The sequence below is a fragment of the Podarcis cretensis genome (assembly GCF_951804945.1).
Source record: "Podarcis cretensis genome assembly, chromosome: 13".
Classification (NCBI taxonomy): domain Eukaryota; kingdom Metazoa; phylum Chordata; class Lepidosauria; order Squamata; family Lacertidae; genus Podarcis; species Podarcis cretensis.
Window position 1 is genome coordinate 42916937 of NC_137182.1, and position 17612 is coordinate 42934548.

Here is a 17612-nt window from a genome sequence, read left to right on the forward strand (position 1 = left end):
GTGGCACCCACTCTGTGGAACGCCCTCCCACTGGATGTCAAAGAGAAAAACAACTACCAGACTTTTAGAAGACATCTGAAGGCAGCCGTATTTATGGAAGCTTTTAATGTTTAATAGAATATTGTATTTTAATATTTTGTTGGAAGCAGCCCAGAGTGGCTGGGGAAACCCAGCCAGATGGGCGGGGTATAAATATTAAATTCTTATTCGTATTCTTTGGGTAGTGATTTTTTTTTTAAAAAAAAAAATACCATAGCAGAGAGGTGGAAAAAATCAATGTAATACAGTCACTGTAGAAAAATGTAGGTTCTCATTCATCTCTTAATTCCTCCCTTGCCCACCCAGCAACACAGGAGATCTTGTGTATACTTAGATTGAGCTTTCTAAATAACCAAGGATTCGGTTTCAAGCTTGAATGAAGCCCAGTTTTATTTTAGCAAAGCTGTAAATTCAGGCATGGAAGAAGATAATCCAGAATATGTGCCTGTCACCTTATCAAAACCTAATTAAAAGCTAGCTGGCTAAAAAGTTTCAACAGAAGCCTGGAGAAGGGAAGAGAGCTATATTTAAACAACTGAAGAGCTGTCACATGGAAGATGCAGCAAGTTTGTTTTCTGCTGCTCCAGAGGGTAGAACCCAAACCAATGGATTCAAAGTACAAGAAAAGAGGTTCTGGTTAATCATTAGGTAGAACTTTCTGATAGTAAGAGCTATTTGACAGTGGAACAGACTACTTTGTAAGGTGACGGACAGTCCTTCACTGGAGGCTTTTAAACAGAGGTTGGATGGTCATCTGTCACGGATGCTTTAGTTGAGATTCCTTCATTGTCGAAGATGGACTGGATCCTCAGGGTTCTACAGTTCTATTATTCTATTATTCAAAGAATTAAGGGTTTGGCAAACGCTGGTGAACCCTTCAAATATTGAGCTCTCCCAAGCTTTGCTACATTCTGATACGGATTTATGAATACAGTGGTGCCCCACAAGACGAATGCCTTGCAAGACGGAAAACCTGCTAGACGAAAGGGTTTTCCGTTTTGGAGGTGCTTCGCAAAACGAATTTCCTATGGGCTTGCTTCGCAAGACGAAAATGTCTTGTGAGTTCCTGCGGGTTTTTTCCCCTCCCCCCCTTTTTCTAAGCCGCTAAGCCACTTATCAGCTGATCCGCTAAGCCGCTAAACTGCTTACTAGCTGATCCGCTAAGCCGCTAAGCCGCTTATCAGCTGATCCGCTAATCTGCTTATCAGCTGATCCGCTAAGCCGCTAATGGGCTTGCTTCGCAAGACAAAAAAACCGCACGGCGAAGAGACTCGCAGAACGGATTTTTTTCGTCTTGCGAGGCACCACTGTATAGTGTCTGTTTCCTCTCCCTCTCTCTGTGTGTGTGTGTGTGTCTCTCTGTGTGTGTTTTCTCTCTCCTCTCCTCTCCTTTCCTCTCCTCTCCTCTCTTCTTTTCTGTTCCTTTTTCCCTCCCTTCCTTCCTTCCTTCCTTCCTTCCTTCCTTCCTTCCTTCTTGAACCACCTTGCATAGGCAGGTGGCAGTGGAGGCTGCTTCCCTTGATTTGGAAACTAGTATAATGGAAACTAGCAAGCAAGCTGCAGACTCTTTTGGATTGACACGTTCTGGAGTTTTAAAGAAACACCACTGCCGTTGTTTTAAACACAGAATGAAAGTTGTGTGATGTGATGTGCAGAATAAAGAGAAACAGGACAAATCAGGAAGGGTGTAATTTGCATAGCATGGGGCCCAGCTTTGTAAATTGCTCTGGGTAGATGAGCTTGAAGAGCAATGAAGAGCTTGAAGAGCAATGGCCAAGGCAAAGCAGGATTCTTTCAGCAGCCTGGCCTGTTCCAACTGCTAGGCTTAAGCATGAGAAATGTAATGGACAGGGAGTCCCTTCTCGCAGGTGACCCGGATCCTCTTGATTTTGCTTTTCCCCTTGTACCTGCAGAAGACTCTTCGGAGGCCTTTCCCCCGGGTGCAGATGGTGATCGGGAAGAGGGTCTTGCTGGTCTGGTTCCCATCCAGGATCTTCCCTCTGGAATTGCAGATGGAAGTCAGCTGCTGTTCGCTGGCATGGATGAAGGTGTTGCCTCGCTGGCAGTTCAGGTGTCTCCGTTGCATCATCAGATTGCAGTAGGTGCTGTCACTCTGCAAGTCAGATTTCGGGTTGTCCTGGTGCCTCTTCAGGAAGTCAGTGTAAGATGTAGCCTGGCTCCATGGGAGAAGGGTGGTGGCCATGATGACGAGCAGGAGAAGAAGGGCCCTACGGTGAGGGCTCCTGGGAGACATGGCAGCGTCCTTTTGTGCTGGGTATCTGCAAAGGCAAGCGATAATAAAGCAACACACATGATAAGCACTATATGCTAAAGCAGGAGTGAGGAACATTTTTTGCCTAGTGTGGACCAGATCCTGAGCAACCACAGCCAAAGCTGGTCACTTTGACAGGTGGGCAGGGCAGCCCAGCTGTCAGTCACCTGACAATCCCTTTGCCAGGGAGCTCCTTTGTGATCTGCCCCACAATGGATGGGGCACTACTTGTGGGGGAAATGGCAGGGCCTTTTTGGCTGTGGAATTGGCCATTGGAAAGATTTCCCCTGCAAGATTTGTTTTTAAAATAGGGTTTTATATTCCATTGTGATCCTTGCCTGACAATAATATACCCATTTTTGGTCTGTCTTTGTGCATCTGTGACCATTTGGAGAGTGGCAGGTTGTTCCTTTTAAACTTGTGAATTCCAGAAAAGAGATCACAGACATTATATTTTCTGTCAAGGTATTTTTCCACTGAGGATGACAGGAGTGTCCCAAGAAGTCTGTGTGACCATTATGATCACCACATTGAACTGTCACCAAGCTGTTGTCATCTTGTGTGTCTCCTAAACCTACAGTATACTAGCTGACTCGTTTGTATAAAATGTTATTTTGTCGAAAGGCTGTGGGATGGAGGTTCCCCATCAGTGCACTAAAGGAAGTTGCCTTAGACCAAACGAGACCATCAGTCCATCTAGTTCAGTTCTGTCCACACTGACTAGTAACTGTACTCCAGTGCTTCAGGCAGGAGACTCCTGCAGCTGTAACTCGAGTATCTGATTCTGGGGACTAAGCACAGTTCATTGAAGCACATGCTCTTGCATTGAGCTATGGCTCATGCTAGAAAGACAGGAAGGGGATGAGCCGAGGCTGCAGAGTGGGCATCCTAACCCCATCCTGGCAAATGTCATATTGTCGCTGCTGAGAGACCACTGCTGCCATGTCCCTCTCACCCCACTGCTGTCTCTATCATCCCTCTCCATTTCCAATCCCCTCAAAGCACAGCAGAAACATGGACTATTTACTCCTAACTAAATTGCTGGTGAATTTTATTTATTTAATTTTATTAACCTACAAATTGCTGTGGAAATGTGGAGAACTAAATTTAAGGTTAAAAAAATAAGAAAATGAGAGAACCAATACTGACAGATCCATCCATCTTTACCTCTTAACATCCATTCACTGCCCTTTCATAGTCACATTTATAGTGCCTAAACTTGCAGTATTCTTCCCCCTAAACTTGCAGTATTCTTGTGGGTCCCTTGAGGATCCTGGTAATTGGGAATATGAATGCCTGCATAAGCGTTGCTAGTTTTATTCCTGGCAGGAACACCGAACCTTTAATGTGTGGAAATTTAGCAGGTGACAAGCTTCCTTGCGTGGAGATAATGTGCTGGAAAGAACTTGACTTACTAGATTTTGGCAAGTTGTGCTGTGAAGAAATGAATTTTCCAGCAATAAAAAGGTGAGCATACTAAACCAGAAGTGCTACCTTTTTAGGGACTGAGTAATTCATACAAAACAATATTTGCATCTAGTGACAAGTGAGCTTCCACAGGCTCAGTTCAGAGTGACTGAACTATGGCAGAGTGACTGAACTATGGTTCAGAGTGGCAGGACTATTTCTGTGAAAACATTAGGAAATAGCTTTGCTTAATCCAAGGCAAGCCAAATCAGCTCAGACCTTTTAATGTCCCTATTTTATATTTCAAACCAGATGACTCGAGTCCTTTGACATCTTCAGTTGTGTTTCACCTCTGAGCACTACTCATGGGCAGAAACCAGGAGTTCTGGCTAGAGGGACACATGTGCATCTAAATCTAAAGGGCTTTCTCAGTCACACAGACTCATCCATTCCATTCCTAAACTCCATGCATCACTGATGGTTGTAGCCTTCGGGGGAAACGAGGCACGATCCATTACTGCACACTTACCCAACCTGTCAAGCGTCTCCCTTTTTGGCTTCCTCCTAGATGAATGAATGCAGCTGTCAACAGGGCTGAGGACTCCAGCAGGAGTCCTTCCTCTTCTCAGAGTTCCTGTTATATAGAGCTTGCAAGCCTGTTGTCATATGAAGAAGTTTAAGCTGTCCTATGAGTTCCCTGTTTAAGTAATCCTGCACATAGCAACTTTCTGGCAGAAGGTTGCTGAGTTATATAGCATGAAATTAGGTGGACAACCTACACCGCCATCTTTGGAAACGAATGTGTTCAGCCCTTCTTCATTATGATCAGTGCCTGACTTCAGGCAATCACCACCTGGATTTAGACCCAGGATTTGTTTTCCTGGGAAGCCCATAAGCATGACTAAAATGCTTCTGGCACAATGGAACACCATGACAGAAACCAGAGCACATAAAAATGCCATTTACCTTCCCACTGCATTGGTACATATTTATCTACTTGAACTGGTGTGCTTTCAAACTGTTAGGTTGGCACACGGGAGGCGCTGTGGTCTAAACCACTGAGCCTCTTGGGCTTGCTGATCAGAGGGTTGGCGGTTCGAATCCCTGTGATGGGGTGAGCTCCTGTTGCTCTGTCCCAGCTCCTGCCAACATAGCAGTTCAAAACCTAGCTGGCCACATGACCTGTAAAGCTGTCTGTGGACAAACGCCGGCTCCCTTGGCCTGAAAGTGAGATGAGCACTGCAACCCCATAGCTGCCTTTGATTGGGCTTAACCATCCAGGGGTCCTTTACCTTTTTTTCCTTTTTTTTAAGGTTGTATAGTTACTTATCTCCTTGGCTCAGGGGTCGTATAACTCCATATTCTCTGATGAAAATAGAGACATCCCAAAGAAAATTGGGACATTCTTGGGTCAAATCTGAAAATAGGGACATTTCGAGGGTCTGCAAGCCTATGTGTAAACATGAAAAAGAAATGAGATAAAGGTTGGGTGTTGCCTTACTGTGCAAGGTAAAAAAGGTAAAAGGTAAAGGACCCCTGGACAGATAGGTCCAGTCAAAGGCGACTATGGGGTTGCGGCGCTCATCTCGCTTTCAGGCCAAGGGAGCTGGTGCTTGTCCACAGAGTTTCCCAGGTCATGTGACCAGCATGACTAAACTGCTACTGGTGCATGGAGAACTGTGGCAAGTGCCAGAGTGCACAGAAACACCGTTTACCTTCCTGCCACAGTGGTACCTATTTATCTACTTGCACTGGCATGCTTTCAAACTGCTAGGTTGGCAGAAGCTGGGACAGAGCAACGGGAGCTCACCCCATCACACAGATTCGAACTGCCAACCTTCCAATCAGCAAGCCCAAGAGGCTTAGTGGTTTAGACCACAGCGCCACCCACATCCAACTGTGCAAGGTAGCATTCTGTGGGTGGGGGAGAAGATGAGAGAGGAGGGTTGCTGCCTTGCTGTTGTGCATGGCAACATTAGCTGAGGGAGGGAGGCAGAAAGCAACCTCAGTGCCATCTTTGTAGGTTGCCATGGCAGCTGCTGTGGCAGTTTTAGCAGCCTTGGTAACTGGCAGGTGCAGTGGCAGGATTTGCTGCTCCTAGACTCTACTGGGATCCTGCCACCTGAGGCAACCACCTCAGGCTGCCATCCCTGATGTTAATCTCCCCTTTCTGTGCCCCTGATCTAATTCTACCTGCACACAGTTGCTGCTTCTTTTAAAAGAAAGACAAAGAGAGGGCTGGTGTGGTGGATTGGTTAGAGTTTCAGACTAGGATGTGGAAAGCCAAAATTCAGAAGTTAGACTGGCCATGGCTTTTCTCCTCATTTCATCCCCACAAAATGTTCCACAGCTGAATTTCTTCTAGTCACAAAGTTTAAAACTGGAGCAGCTACTGCCAGAGGTGGTGCTAGTAGCACTTGGCATTTGGCAGAAGTACAAATTGACTTTCTTTGGACCCAATACCACATGGAGCAGGGGAAGCTAATAACGTATTGGCCTGAATATAAGCCTCACTATCCACCCAAATTCTGACCATAAAAAGTTCAAGTGTGGCTTATATTCGCGACCTTATGGTATGCAGCCAGGAGCGTGGGGCAAACAGTGCTAGGAGAGCAGCAAAGTGACGCCTGCCCCATGCATAGTCCCCCATCCTCTCCCCCAAGGCCGGAAGGGGGAGAGCGAGGAAGGGGAATATGCTGTCAGCAATGCGGATCCCAACCCCCCAGTCCCACCCCAGTATGCAGCCAGGAGCAGCGGCTTATATTTGCATATTTTTTTCTTTTTTCTCTCTCCCTCCTCGAATTTTAAAGTTGCGACTTTTATTCAGGTGCAGCTTATACTCGGGCCAATACGGTATAATATAATATAATGCTGTTGAATGGGGTGGGTGAAGACAGTCTGGGTTTCTTCAACAGTTCAAGGCTCTTGTTGGAACAAGCTTCCAAAAAAGGAGATACACCAACTTGTCTGAAGTGCCTCCAGTTTCCCGATCTTTCCTGTTGAGCAAATGGCCATGATCTCCTTGGTCCTGCTATCGTGTTTTGTAACTGTCTTCTGTATGTGCTTCCAAACCACCAACTGACTAATAGATTGAGACATACATGTAGAGGGGATAATAACCTCAAAGACCTGTTACCACAGCACAGGAGAGGGGGCCTCATCCTGTAATGTTTCACCAGGGGAATTTCACAAACAAGGACAGAGATGGGGTGGCCTTATTTGTTGTATATGTATATTTGAGCTTTTATGGCCCACCTTTCTAGGATTACATTTATTTATTTATTTTATCTAACAAAAAAACTTTTTTGAAAACTGCTTTGAGGTTTTTTTCTACAATCAAGTGGCGTGTAAATTTTATGAAATAAATAAATAAAATTCACAGACAGCCGAGAGAGAGAGAGAGAGAGAGAGAGAGAGAGAGAGAAAGCTCTCTGAACAGTTTACATAAAATAATATACTATTTTATACTTAAAGCTGCTGTGGAACGGTGGGTTATTAAGTGGTCAATCAATTTTGGCATTTTCTTACACATACCAATATAAAGTAGACCTGCCTACGATCAATGATGTAGAGTTCCAGAAAATACATAGGTGCCTCCACATTAAAAGCACCCAAACCTTGCAAATGTGAAACGAACTTTATGTGGCACTTCTAAATGTATCAGTTCTAAATGTAGCAGGCAGCAGACCAGGCTTCTCCAGCTCTTAATCGGTTGCCAAACATAAATGACGAGCTAGAAAAAAAACCACAGCATAGTATACAAGCTTTTGGGTGACACAGTGCTCTTCTACTGGCTAGGAATTAAGGAAACAAAATGGCTCCAGGGAGGCAAGGCATTTTTTTCTGGTGGCGTGCATGCTTTCAAGTTGCCCATGCAAACTTCAGTTGACCAGAAGTGCGACAGAAGTTCAATTCTGTACTCATTTAAAGACAAATCTATCAAGGTCCTTTGACTTTACATGGCTGCCAAAATGGGTGTGGGAGCAACCAGTTTGGATGTAGGGCTGTCGTCTTTTCAGCCAGGTGTTATAGCGATGCCTGCAAAAGATGTTTGTTCTATAGATATTTGCATGTGAACTGTTTCTCCCCAGACCATAAAACACTCCATGTGCAGATTTTGGGTTTTGTTTAAAAGCTGAAAGAGCAGGTAAGTCCATTTCCACTCAGCATCCTCTGATCCTACCATGTCCAATTAGCAATATTTCATGGATGAGAGCCAAAGTAGTAATACACTGAGAAGAAATAGAAAAAGCTTGGAAATCAGGAAGCAGGTAAGGTTGCTGCTGCTGATTCATTCTGAGTGAATTTATACCTCACTTTACAGTCCTAATGACACCTACATGCCTAGATGGTACAAACAAACCCTCTCTGTTTTGTTTCCTGGGGTAATTTACAAGCTGACAGCCCCTCTGGAATGAAGGATCCCATCAGATCAATCATGTCCAAACAGTGCCTCTTCCTAGCAGCCTTCCTCCCATTTCTCTTCCAACTTCCTCCAACAACATCTAAGCCAATGCCATTGGTTCCACAGCTCTATCTGCAAGAAGCAGGACACTTTTGTGCCTGGCCATTATGGTACTTCATTGGCTAGGGAGTTGACATTAGTACCCTGAAGAGAAAATGAGCATTTGTGGTGGACACCAGCCAATGGCAGCACCCAGATGGGACGTGCAAACTCTGCCAGAATCCCTTGAGGAAGGGTCAGCTGCAGAAACTCCTTTTAGCTGGCATGGACTGGCAAGTACTTCATACATATCATCAGGATGTCAGCAGTTCCATTGAGAATTTGGATATGGATGCTGCGAATTCAATGGCCAAGGAGGTGAAGAACAACTGGAAAGTAGGTTTGGAATTGGATAGGGTGGTGAACAAAACAGGGATGAAGCTGCCCAAGGCCTGGGTAGCCCTTGCAAGATCTCACTCCCAGATGACTATTTTTGCACATGAGAAATCTCAGGAGGACACTTATAGTTTTGTGAGGCAAGAGGTCTTCTGCGAATACTACAGGTGAGCAATATTAGCCCTCTACAGCCACAAGTGGCCACTCAGAGAAAGTAATGAGACGAGTACCCTTAATAGAGACATCCTTGTTCTTTGCAGCACAGTATATTATAAAGTCACCAGCATTTGGCAGAGAGAAATAGATAAGCATGCTTTAGGTGATGTGTAAAGTATTGTTTGCTTCCCCTTTTCTGAGTTGCAGGAAATTCAGGGAGGCCTTTACAAATGGAGGGAGCATATTTCAGAAGACAAAGAGCTGTGTACATACCATAGATTTAAAGCACATGATTTAAAGCGAATAATTCTGGGAGCTGTAGTTTACCCTATACAAAGCTATAATTCCCAGCACTCTTAATAAACTATAATTCCCAGGATTCTTCAGAACAAAACCCTGTATAAGCAAAGATATGTTTTTGTTCTCCTGTGGAAAGACTGAAGCACATAATAGTTTCAGAGGAAGTTATTTCAAGGCAGGCAACTGTTTCACAAAAGAGAGACACTGCTTGCTCAGGATTTGAAAATATTAAAAGGATGTTATTGGCAAATAAATTGATGGAATGTTCCACCCCAAAAATGCAGACCCCCTTGATATTAAAATTGGGTCTAATTTTATTCTACAAAGTTTCATTGTCTATTGCAAATGCAACAAGGGAGAGGCCTCCTTCATTCCTCTCTTAAGGTGTAGCCTCAGAGAAGACAACCCATTCATCACTATTATTGCCAACAACTTCATGTATAGTGCAAAAATCATTTTCCAAATGCCATGTATTTAAACAACATTTTTAAAAATGCCCACAACACACCATTAAAAGTTTTGTCTGTGTCTAGAGATACCACATTTTTCTGAAGTCACAGTATATCATACTGAATGCCCTTTGGATCAAGTCAGCAATATTCCATTTGGGAATAAAGCCTGTCTGATCTAAGCAATAAATGCATTTAACATGCACAAACACAATGTAATTGGCAGTAACAATTTACTGGCTGCATCCCTGACCATATATCTGAAGGAGCGTCGCTACCCCCATCGTTCTACCCAGACTCTGCGGTCCAGCACCGAGGGCCTTCTGGCAGTTCCCTCACTGCGAGAAGCCAAGTTACAGGGAACCAGGCAGAGGGCCTTCTCAGTAGTGGCACCCGCCCTGCGGAACACCCTCCCACCAGATGTCAAAGAAAACAACAACTACCAGACTTTAGAAGACATCTGAAGGCAGCCCTGTTTAGGGAAGCTTTTCATGTTTGATGTATTACAGTATTTTAATATTTTTTTGGAAGCTGCCCAGAGTGGTTAGGGAAGCCCAGCCAGATGGGCGGGGTATAAATAATAAATTATTATTATTATTATTATTATTATTATTATTATTATTAGCTATGCTGATGGGAGTCCAGTGACTTATGGACTCCACAAGCTTCTTTTCCCTCACACGAATGGAAGCCTGTGGGTTTGTGTCGTGTGGGCAACACTATAAACTTTGTTTATAGCACTATAAACAGTGGGTGGCGCTGTGCTCTAAACCACTGAGCCTCTTGGGCTTGCCAATCGGAAGGTCTGCAGTTCGAATCCCTGCAACGGGGTGAGTTCCCATTGTTTTGCCCCAGCTCCTGCCAGCCTAGCAGTTCGAAAGCACATCAAAGTGCAAGTAGATAAATAGGTACCACTCTGGTGGGAAGGTAAATGGTGTTTCTGTGCACTCTGGCTCCTGTCAAAAATTTATTGATTAAAATAAATCTACACTGAAATGCTGACGAATTTTCATGAGATGAAAAAGGCTAAGAAATGTGGGGAACGACATTAAAGAAGGAGAGAATGAGAACTGAAAGAACAAAAATCGACAGATCCTTCCTTCCTTAGTTGAAACAGAGTAAAAACGGGTTTGTTATGTAAGTGTGTGTGTGTGAGAGAGAGAGCGTGCCAAAAAAGCAATGATAGCCAAAAGGGAGAGGCATGGTTTATATAAAACCCAGTCTGGCACAATCCATGGATTTCTTCCTAGGAAAAAGTTATGAAACTTTTGGCAAACTGTTCATTGGCTCCAAAGCACAACAGAGTGGTAAATCAGCAGCTTGATCTGTGTGGAGCTGAATCCAATACGGTCCCCCTGGAAAAAGTGAGTCCTTTTTGCATTCCTTTCTCTCCTTCCCTCTGCTGTTTTGTCTTTTCCTCATTATCTGAAGGAACCTGATTTGCATCTTTCTTCCATTGTCCTGTGAACCAGTTCTTGGATTCCTGTCTCCTGCCACACCCAGTTGCTGCTGTTTTCTTTCCTAACTGGTGAAAGAGAAAATGGAGGGTGAGACTGCCATAAGGATTCCAGGAACAGCACTAACTTTTAACCCATCTGCCTAATTTCATCAGAGTACCAGGAATACCATGTGATTCGATTTAAACACACCGTGTAGCAAGTAGACCAAAGCTGATCCCACTGTTTTCTAGTTTTCCTGCAATGGACTTCAAATTCACATTCCTAACCTACAGAAACGGGTGTGGGTCAGGCATAGAGCAACCAGGATGGCGGTAGGGCTGCCAATTTTTCAACCCGCTGCTGCAGCTGTGCCTGTAAGAAATATTTGCACGTGAACTGTTTAACCCCATGCCTAAAAACACTTCATATGCAGATTTTGGCTTTTGTTCAAATGTTGAAAGAGCAGATCAATCCATTTCCACTCACCAGCCTGTCATCCTGCCCGGTCCAATTAGCGATCCTTATGCAGTGATATGCAAAACATAATTTTGGTTGCCTCCAGAACGTCAGCACAATTAAATTCATACAAGGCACACTGCAACCATGGTGCTGCAAATCTACTTCAAACACAATAATGGACTTTATGGGAAGTTGTGAATTAGGGTGGATTCAGGAGGAATGCTCTTTGCCATATAACCCCCTCCAAATAAATCAGAACAAATGCTCAATAAAGTTCAGGCATAGTGTTCCCATTACCACCTTAGAGAACAGTGAAGTTATTTTTTTCACTACTACATTTCACAGTTCTGCCACCTCCTCCTTGATGTTCACATAGGCTGTTCATTTCTGTTTCTGTACTAACCAGGGGATATTGATGGGGGTAGGGAGTGGGTGGTGCTATGCTCTAAACCACGGGGCCTCTTGGGCTTGCTGATTGGAAGGTCGGCATTTCAAATCCATGCGATGTGAGCTCCCTTTGCTCTGTCCCAGCTCCTGCCAACCTAGTAGTTCGAAAGCATGCCAGTGCAAGTAGATAAATAGGTACCACTGCGATGGGAAGGTGAATGGCGTTTCCATTCACTCTGGTTACTGTCATGGTGTCCCGTTGTGCCAGAAGGGGTTTAGTCCTGCTGGCCACATGACCCGGAAGGCTGTCTGTGGGCAAACGCCGGCTTCGTCAGCCTAAAGTGAGATGAGCAACCCCATAGTCACCTTAACCGTCCAGGGCTCCTTTACGTTTACCTTTTTTATTATTGATGGGGGTGATGGATATGATTCCCTTGGCAAACATGTTCACATTTTTGCTAGAGAAAAATTAGGAGTGACTTAAGGACTCCTTAGAATCATAGAATCATAGAGTTGGAAGAGACCACAAGGGCCATCGAGTCCAACCCCCTGCCAAGCAGGAAACACCATCAGAGCACTCCTGACATATGGTTGTCAAGCCTCTGCTTAAAGACCTCCAAAGAAGGAGACTCCACCACACTCCTTGGCAGCAAATTCCACTGTCGAACAGCTCTTACTGTCAGGAAGTTCTTCCTAATGTATAGGTGGAATCTTTTTTTCTTGTAGTTTGGAACCATTGCTCCGTGTCCGCTTCTCTGGAGCAGCAGAAAACAACCTTTCTCCCTCCTTTATGTGACATCCTTTTATATATTTGAACATGGCTATCATATCACCCCTTAACCTCCTCTTCTCCAGGCTAAACATGCCCAGCTCCCTTAGCCGTTCTTCATAAGGCATCGTTTCCAGGCCTTTGACCATTTTGGTTGCCCTCCTCTGGACCCGTTCCAGTTTGTCTGTGTCCTTCTTGAACTGTGGTGCCCAGAACTGGACACAGTACTCCAGGTGAGGTCTGACCAGAGCAGAATACAGTGGCACTATTACTTCCCTTGATCTAGATGCAATACTCCTATTGATGCAGCCCAGAATTGCATTGGCTTTCTTAGCTGCCGCATCACACTGTTGGCTCATGTCAAGTTTGTGGTCAACCAAGAGTCCTAGATCCTTTTCACATGTACTGCTCTCAAGCCAGGTGTCACCCATCTTGTATTTGTGACTCTCATTTTTTTTGCCCAAGTGCAATACTTTACATTTCTCCCTATTAAAATTCATCTTGTTTGTTTTGGCCCAGTTCTCTAATCTGTCAAGGTCGTTTTGAAGTGTGATCCTGTCCTCTGGGGTGTTAGCCACCCCTCCCAGTTTGGTGTCATCTGCAAATTTGATCAGGATGCCCTTGAGTCCATCATCCAAGTCGTTGATAAAGATGTTGAATAAGACTGGGCCCAAGACAGATCCCTGTGGCACCCCACTAGTCACTCTTCTCCAGGATGAAGAGGAACCATTTATGAGCACCGTTTGTGTTCGGTCAGTCAGCCAGTTACAAATCCACTGAGTGGTAGCATAGTCAAGACCGCATTTTACCAGCTTCTTTACAAGAATATCATGGGGCACCTTGTCAAATGCCTTGCTGAAATCAAGGTAGGCTACATCCACTGCGTTCCCTTCATCTACCAGGCTTGTAATTCTGTCAAAAAAAGAGATCAGGTTAGTCTGACATGACTTATTTTTCAGAAATCCATGCTGACTATTGGTGATCACAGTATTCCTTTCTAGGTGCTCACAGACTGTTTGCTTACTTTTGGCATGAAGCTGGGTTGAGAAACAACACCTCAATTTATAACAAAGTGCAGGATACACAATGCATTTTGGGTAACGTCCTGTGAAAACTGTGGAGATTCAGAACTTATAGGGTTAAGATGTTCTGAGTGATGCCTCAAATTCTGACGTCAGTTTTGGGAGGTGGGAGGAGATTTTTCCTTACTTGTCTCTGTGTCTTCGAGAGAGACAGCGGCCATTAGCCATGAGTGCTAGAAGTCCGGGAGTATCTGTCTGAGAGATGTCGTTTTGTAAATATTCTGCTGCAATAAAGGACTGATAAATAAACAAACACAAACGCTTGGTGTGTTTGCATGGATCTGAAGCAACGGTTTTTCCGCTGTGCTTTACTCTGCAAGGCGAAACCAAGAGACGCAGATCGGCGCAGCTTGGCTGAGGAGCGTGCCGGACCGCTATAAACTGCAGCTAATTGGGGTCGTAAACCAATTAGGCACTTTAAGCTTAATTATTCTAATACAATACAAACATGACACTGGTAATGCAGTGAATGCAGTGATTGGGAACGTGGCCACAGTCTTGGTCTAAGCATTGTGCCAGCAAATCAGGATGGATTCTCAATAAACAGCTCATCTGGAAGAGCCCATGGTGTGAGACCCTATTCATCTCTGAAACTCAGGGCTGCCATTGGAGGACCAGACTCCTTCCTCCTGCATCACATGCCCATCCTCCTCTGAATCACCTATAGCCTTACTGCAGGGGGAAGGGGAATGACGTGTTCAGCTATCAAAGCAGTACCCCTCTCTTCTCCATGTCTATGTCCGATTTATATGAATGCTTATTAGAATTTGCACATCACATCTGTTCTGGGCACAGAGGGAGAGGTTGTGTTCACTGTGCAAATGCCAGGTTAGCAATTCTGTCACCGCACTGCCTTCTCGTGGCAAAAATAAGGACACACAAATTGTTCTACTAAAAACTGTGTATACTGTATCCGCTGCGCTTGTGGGCTGTTATATGTAGGCAGTACCACTCGTGCAATTAGGACCAGAATCTCTGAGCATAGGTCCAAAATACATAACATATGTTTAGACGCCCCATTACTCCAGCATTTCCAGCAAGCAGCCCATACAGAGAATAATATGAGTTTTTTAAATCTTGTGGACCTTTAAAAAACAACCTTTTAGAACTGTAGAGATATGAAGAGCCTTGTTACAGAAAGAGTATAAATTAATATTTCAATTAGGAACCTTATATGCAAAGGGTTTGAATACTGAATTCGATCTAGAATGCTATGTATGAGTGTACTGTTGTTTGGTTGTAACAGAAAAGTGATGCTGCAGCTTTAACCATGTAATCATGTGATGATTGATTCTATACTCCTGTATTGTTTTTAACTGCTTGTTATGAGTCTGAACACTAGCTGTGCCTGTGAATACTTTCTTTATCCTGAGCAACCCATTTTGTATGATTGGGTAAGGTATAGTATAAGACTGATCTTTTCTAATTTTTATGGTTTACCACACATTGTAATTGGAGTGCTATTTTTTGTATCATGCAGCTTTTCGGACTGACGAAGCGTGTAGCAAAACCTGTAATAAATCCAGAGAACAGGTCTCTTTTTGCCCCCCTGCATTATTCTCACCAGGGTGGTGGCTTTGATTTGCCTTCCTGTGATTGATCCATGTACCCGGCTTTGTGTTTCCAACTCAAGACCCATTGAAGAACATCTCATCCAGCTCAATCTTTGAAAAACAGCTTTGAAAAACTTTTTAATATTCTCCAGAGTGCTACCCTTGTCGTTGTGGCAGTATGGGGTTGCCGTTCTGTGATTGGACTTACGCTACTTGTTGAATGGTTCATTTATCCAGTCCGTATAACGTTTAGTGTACATGCAGTTTGTAGAGTTGTACACTTATCCACTCCATGTTTACATTATCTCCAGGCTTTGTCTTGCACATGGCACCTTAGTATGTTTGTTTTTTGGATGGTTATAAGTCTATCTCTATTCTAGCTATTATTCTAGTAAATTTGGTTTTATGCTTATAAGCCAGTTTGTGGTGGTGTTGTTGTTGTTTTGTAGTTTCTTTATCTGCCACCATAACTTATTTTATGCATTATAATATCTATTATGTATTATATTATGCATTATAATTTATATTACAATCCTAGGTGCTAGGAAGAATGAGGCTGTCCGAAGACGTCTGTTGCCTATTCCTTGCAGTCCTGCTGGTTGATCTACTCCCTGAGTCATCCTGCGGCAACAACCCCCGCTATGAGAAGTTCCTGAACCAGCACCGAGACGAGCCCAGGAGCCGCTTCCACGGCCGATACTGCAACACCCTCATGGGCAGCCGTGGCCTGACCAAACCCGAGTGCAAGGAGGTGAACACTTTCATCCACGGCTCCAAGCGGCAGATCCGGGCCGTGTGTGCCGAAGGAGGGCTTCCCTCGGGGGAGCTGCGGAAGAGCCGGCAGCACTTCAGAGTCACTACTTGCACGCTCCGGGGGGGCTCCACTCGCCCACCGTGCGAATACAAGGAGAACATTTCGCCCAGGTACATCGTCATTGGCTGCGAAGGCGGCTGGCCGGTGCACTATGACGAAAGCCAGATTGTGACCTCTCTTTGAAGCACCATTGGTAGACCTGAAGGAATCTCTCTTCCCTGTGTATTCATCAAATTCTGTATCCCAGTATCCCAGTCAAAACAAAGCCCAAGTACATGAAATAGCTGTGTTCACATTAATCCATTGAAACCTTCCCTTGCCTCGACTTTTCCTTCCCTCTTTATTTCTCACCTCCCCCATTCTCAAACAGATTGTAAGCTCACTGGGGCAAGGAGTCGCCTTTAATGTTTGTTGCTCTGCAAAGTGCTGTGTATACGGATGACACTGTTTCAACGCTAATATTGTCATTGTTAATCATGGCCACCACCATGGGATCAAGATTGAATCATATGCAGATTAGGCCCACTGAAATCAATAGGGCTTCACTGAGTCATCACTGGTATTCCAAACAGTAAGGAGACTACCCTAAATATGAATGAGACTGAATCTGATCCAACAAGTTTACACAGTGGTACCTCGGTTTTTGAACGTCTCCGTTGATGAACATTTCGATTTTCGAAATGCTTCAGTTTTCGGATATGTCTTGGAAGTCGAACATGCAACACAGCTTCCACTGAATGCAAGATCCTGTGGCTTAGCCGTCAGCTATTGAGTTTTCGAACATTTCAGAACTCAAACCCTCTTCCGGAACAGATGACGTTCAAAAACCGAGGTACCACTGTAATATCATTTTACAGAAATAAGTGACAATGTGCTGGAATAAACTGTATTCAGCACATGTGATTGGGAAGTATCCTGGCAGCGCTATGAGTTACCATGACATTATTGAATCGTATTGCTGTTTGCTTTATTTCTGTGCTTTTGTGTTTGGTGTTATAATGATTGTGATGTTTTATTTTCAATGCTGTTGTGATTATTGTGAGCCACTGCTCACAATATATATATATGCTACACATATATTGGCTGCACATGTAAAAAGAAAAGTAAGGACTATATAAATACACATTAAAAACCTTACAAACCTTTTTTATTCATTATCTTTAAATTAGAAGTGAATAAAACATTGCATATGAACAAATTAAAGGCTCTCAAGTTTGTTTCTTAATCATTCATTTTATGGCATATATTTTCACCCAGATCTAGTTTTTCTTAGTTGATGACATTCAGGACAGGCATCAGTCAGGTTTCCAGTCTAAGAAATCTGCTATCATCAAATCCACTTTTTCTGTGCTGGAGAACTCTCGACCTTCTTCCCATCTTTCAATGTTCTTAAACACTCCTGCTCCCTCTCTGATTTAGGCATACTAGTTTAGGAAATCTTAATTTAAACATTTTTCTATAACCAGGCTTTAGGCGGATTAACATTCTATGTCCTTTTAAATGTGTTTGTGGCAAGGGGGGTTATTGTTTTGTTTTGTTTGTTTTATTATGTATTTTGTGTTCTCATTTTGTATCTTTATGTTGTAAACCGCCCTGCGATCTTCAGATGAAGGGCAGTATACAAATAATAGTAATAGTAGTAATAA

General features: G+C 43.8%; 2 protein-coding genes and 1 pseudogene across 3 annotated transcripts in view; 1 reads left to right on the forward strand and 2 right to left on the reverse strand.

Moving 5' to 3' along the window:
• The window catches only part of LOC307201264 (angiogenin-3-like), a 346417-nt gene that overhangs the window by 28645 nt on the left and 300160 nt on the right, over positions 1-17612 (reverse strand). The window lies entirely within an intron of this gene.
• Positions 1798-11489, reverse strand: LOC307201280 (ribonuclease pseudogene; annotated as a pseudogene). The gene is made up of 3 exons (XR_013843910.1): positions 11389-11489; positions 4248-4374; positions 1798-2318 (listed from the first exon to the last, which is right to left on the reverse strand). The product of XR_013843910.1 is annotated as a ribonuclease pseudogene (transcript).
• LOC307201263 (ribonuclease-like) lies at positions 10642-17169 on the forward strand. The gene is made up of 2 exons (XM_079950318.1): positions 10642-10827; positions 15691-17169. The coding sequence occupies exons 1-2, from the start codon at positions 10723-10725 to the stop codon at positions 16147-16149; spliced, it is 564 nt and encodes a 187-aa protein (XP_079806444.1). The 5' UTR covers positions 10642-10722; the 3' UTR covers positions 16150-17169.

Coding starts and splice junctions, on each gene's coding strand:
- LOC307201263 (XM_079950318.1), top strand. CDS start 10,723: ATGAAACTTTTGGCAAACTGTTCATTGGCTCCAAAGCACAACAGAGTG. Junction 10,828..15,690: donor ATACGGTCCCCCTGGAAAAA/GTGAGTCCTTTT, acceptor TTACAATCCTAG/GTGCTAGGAAGAATGAGGCT.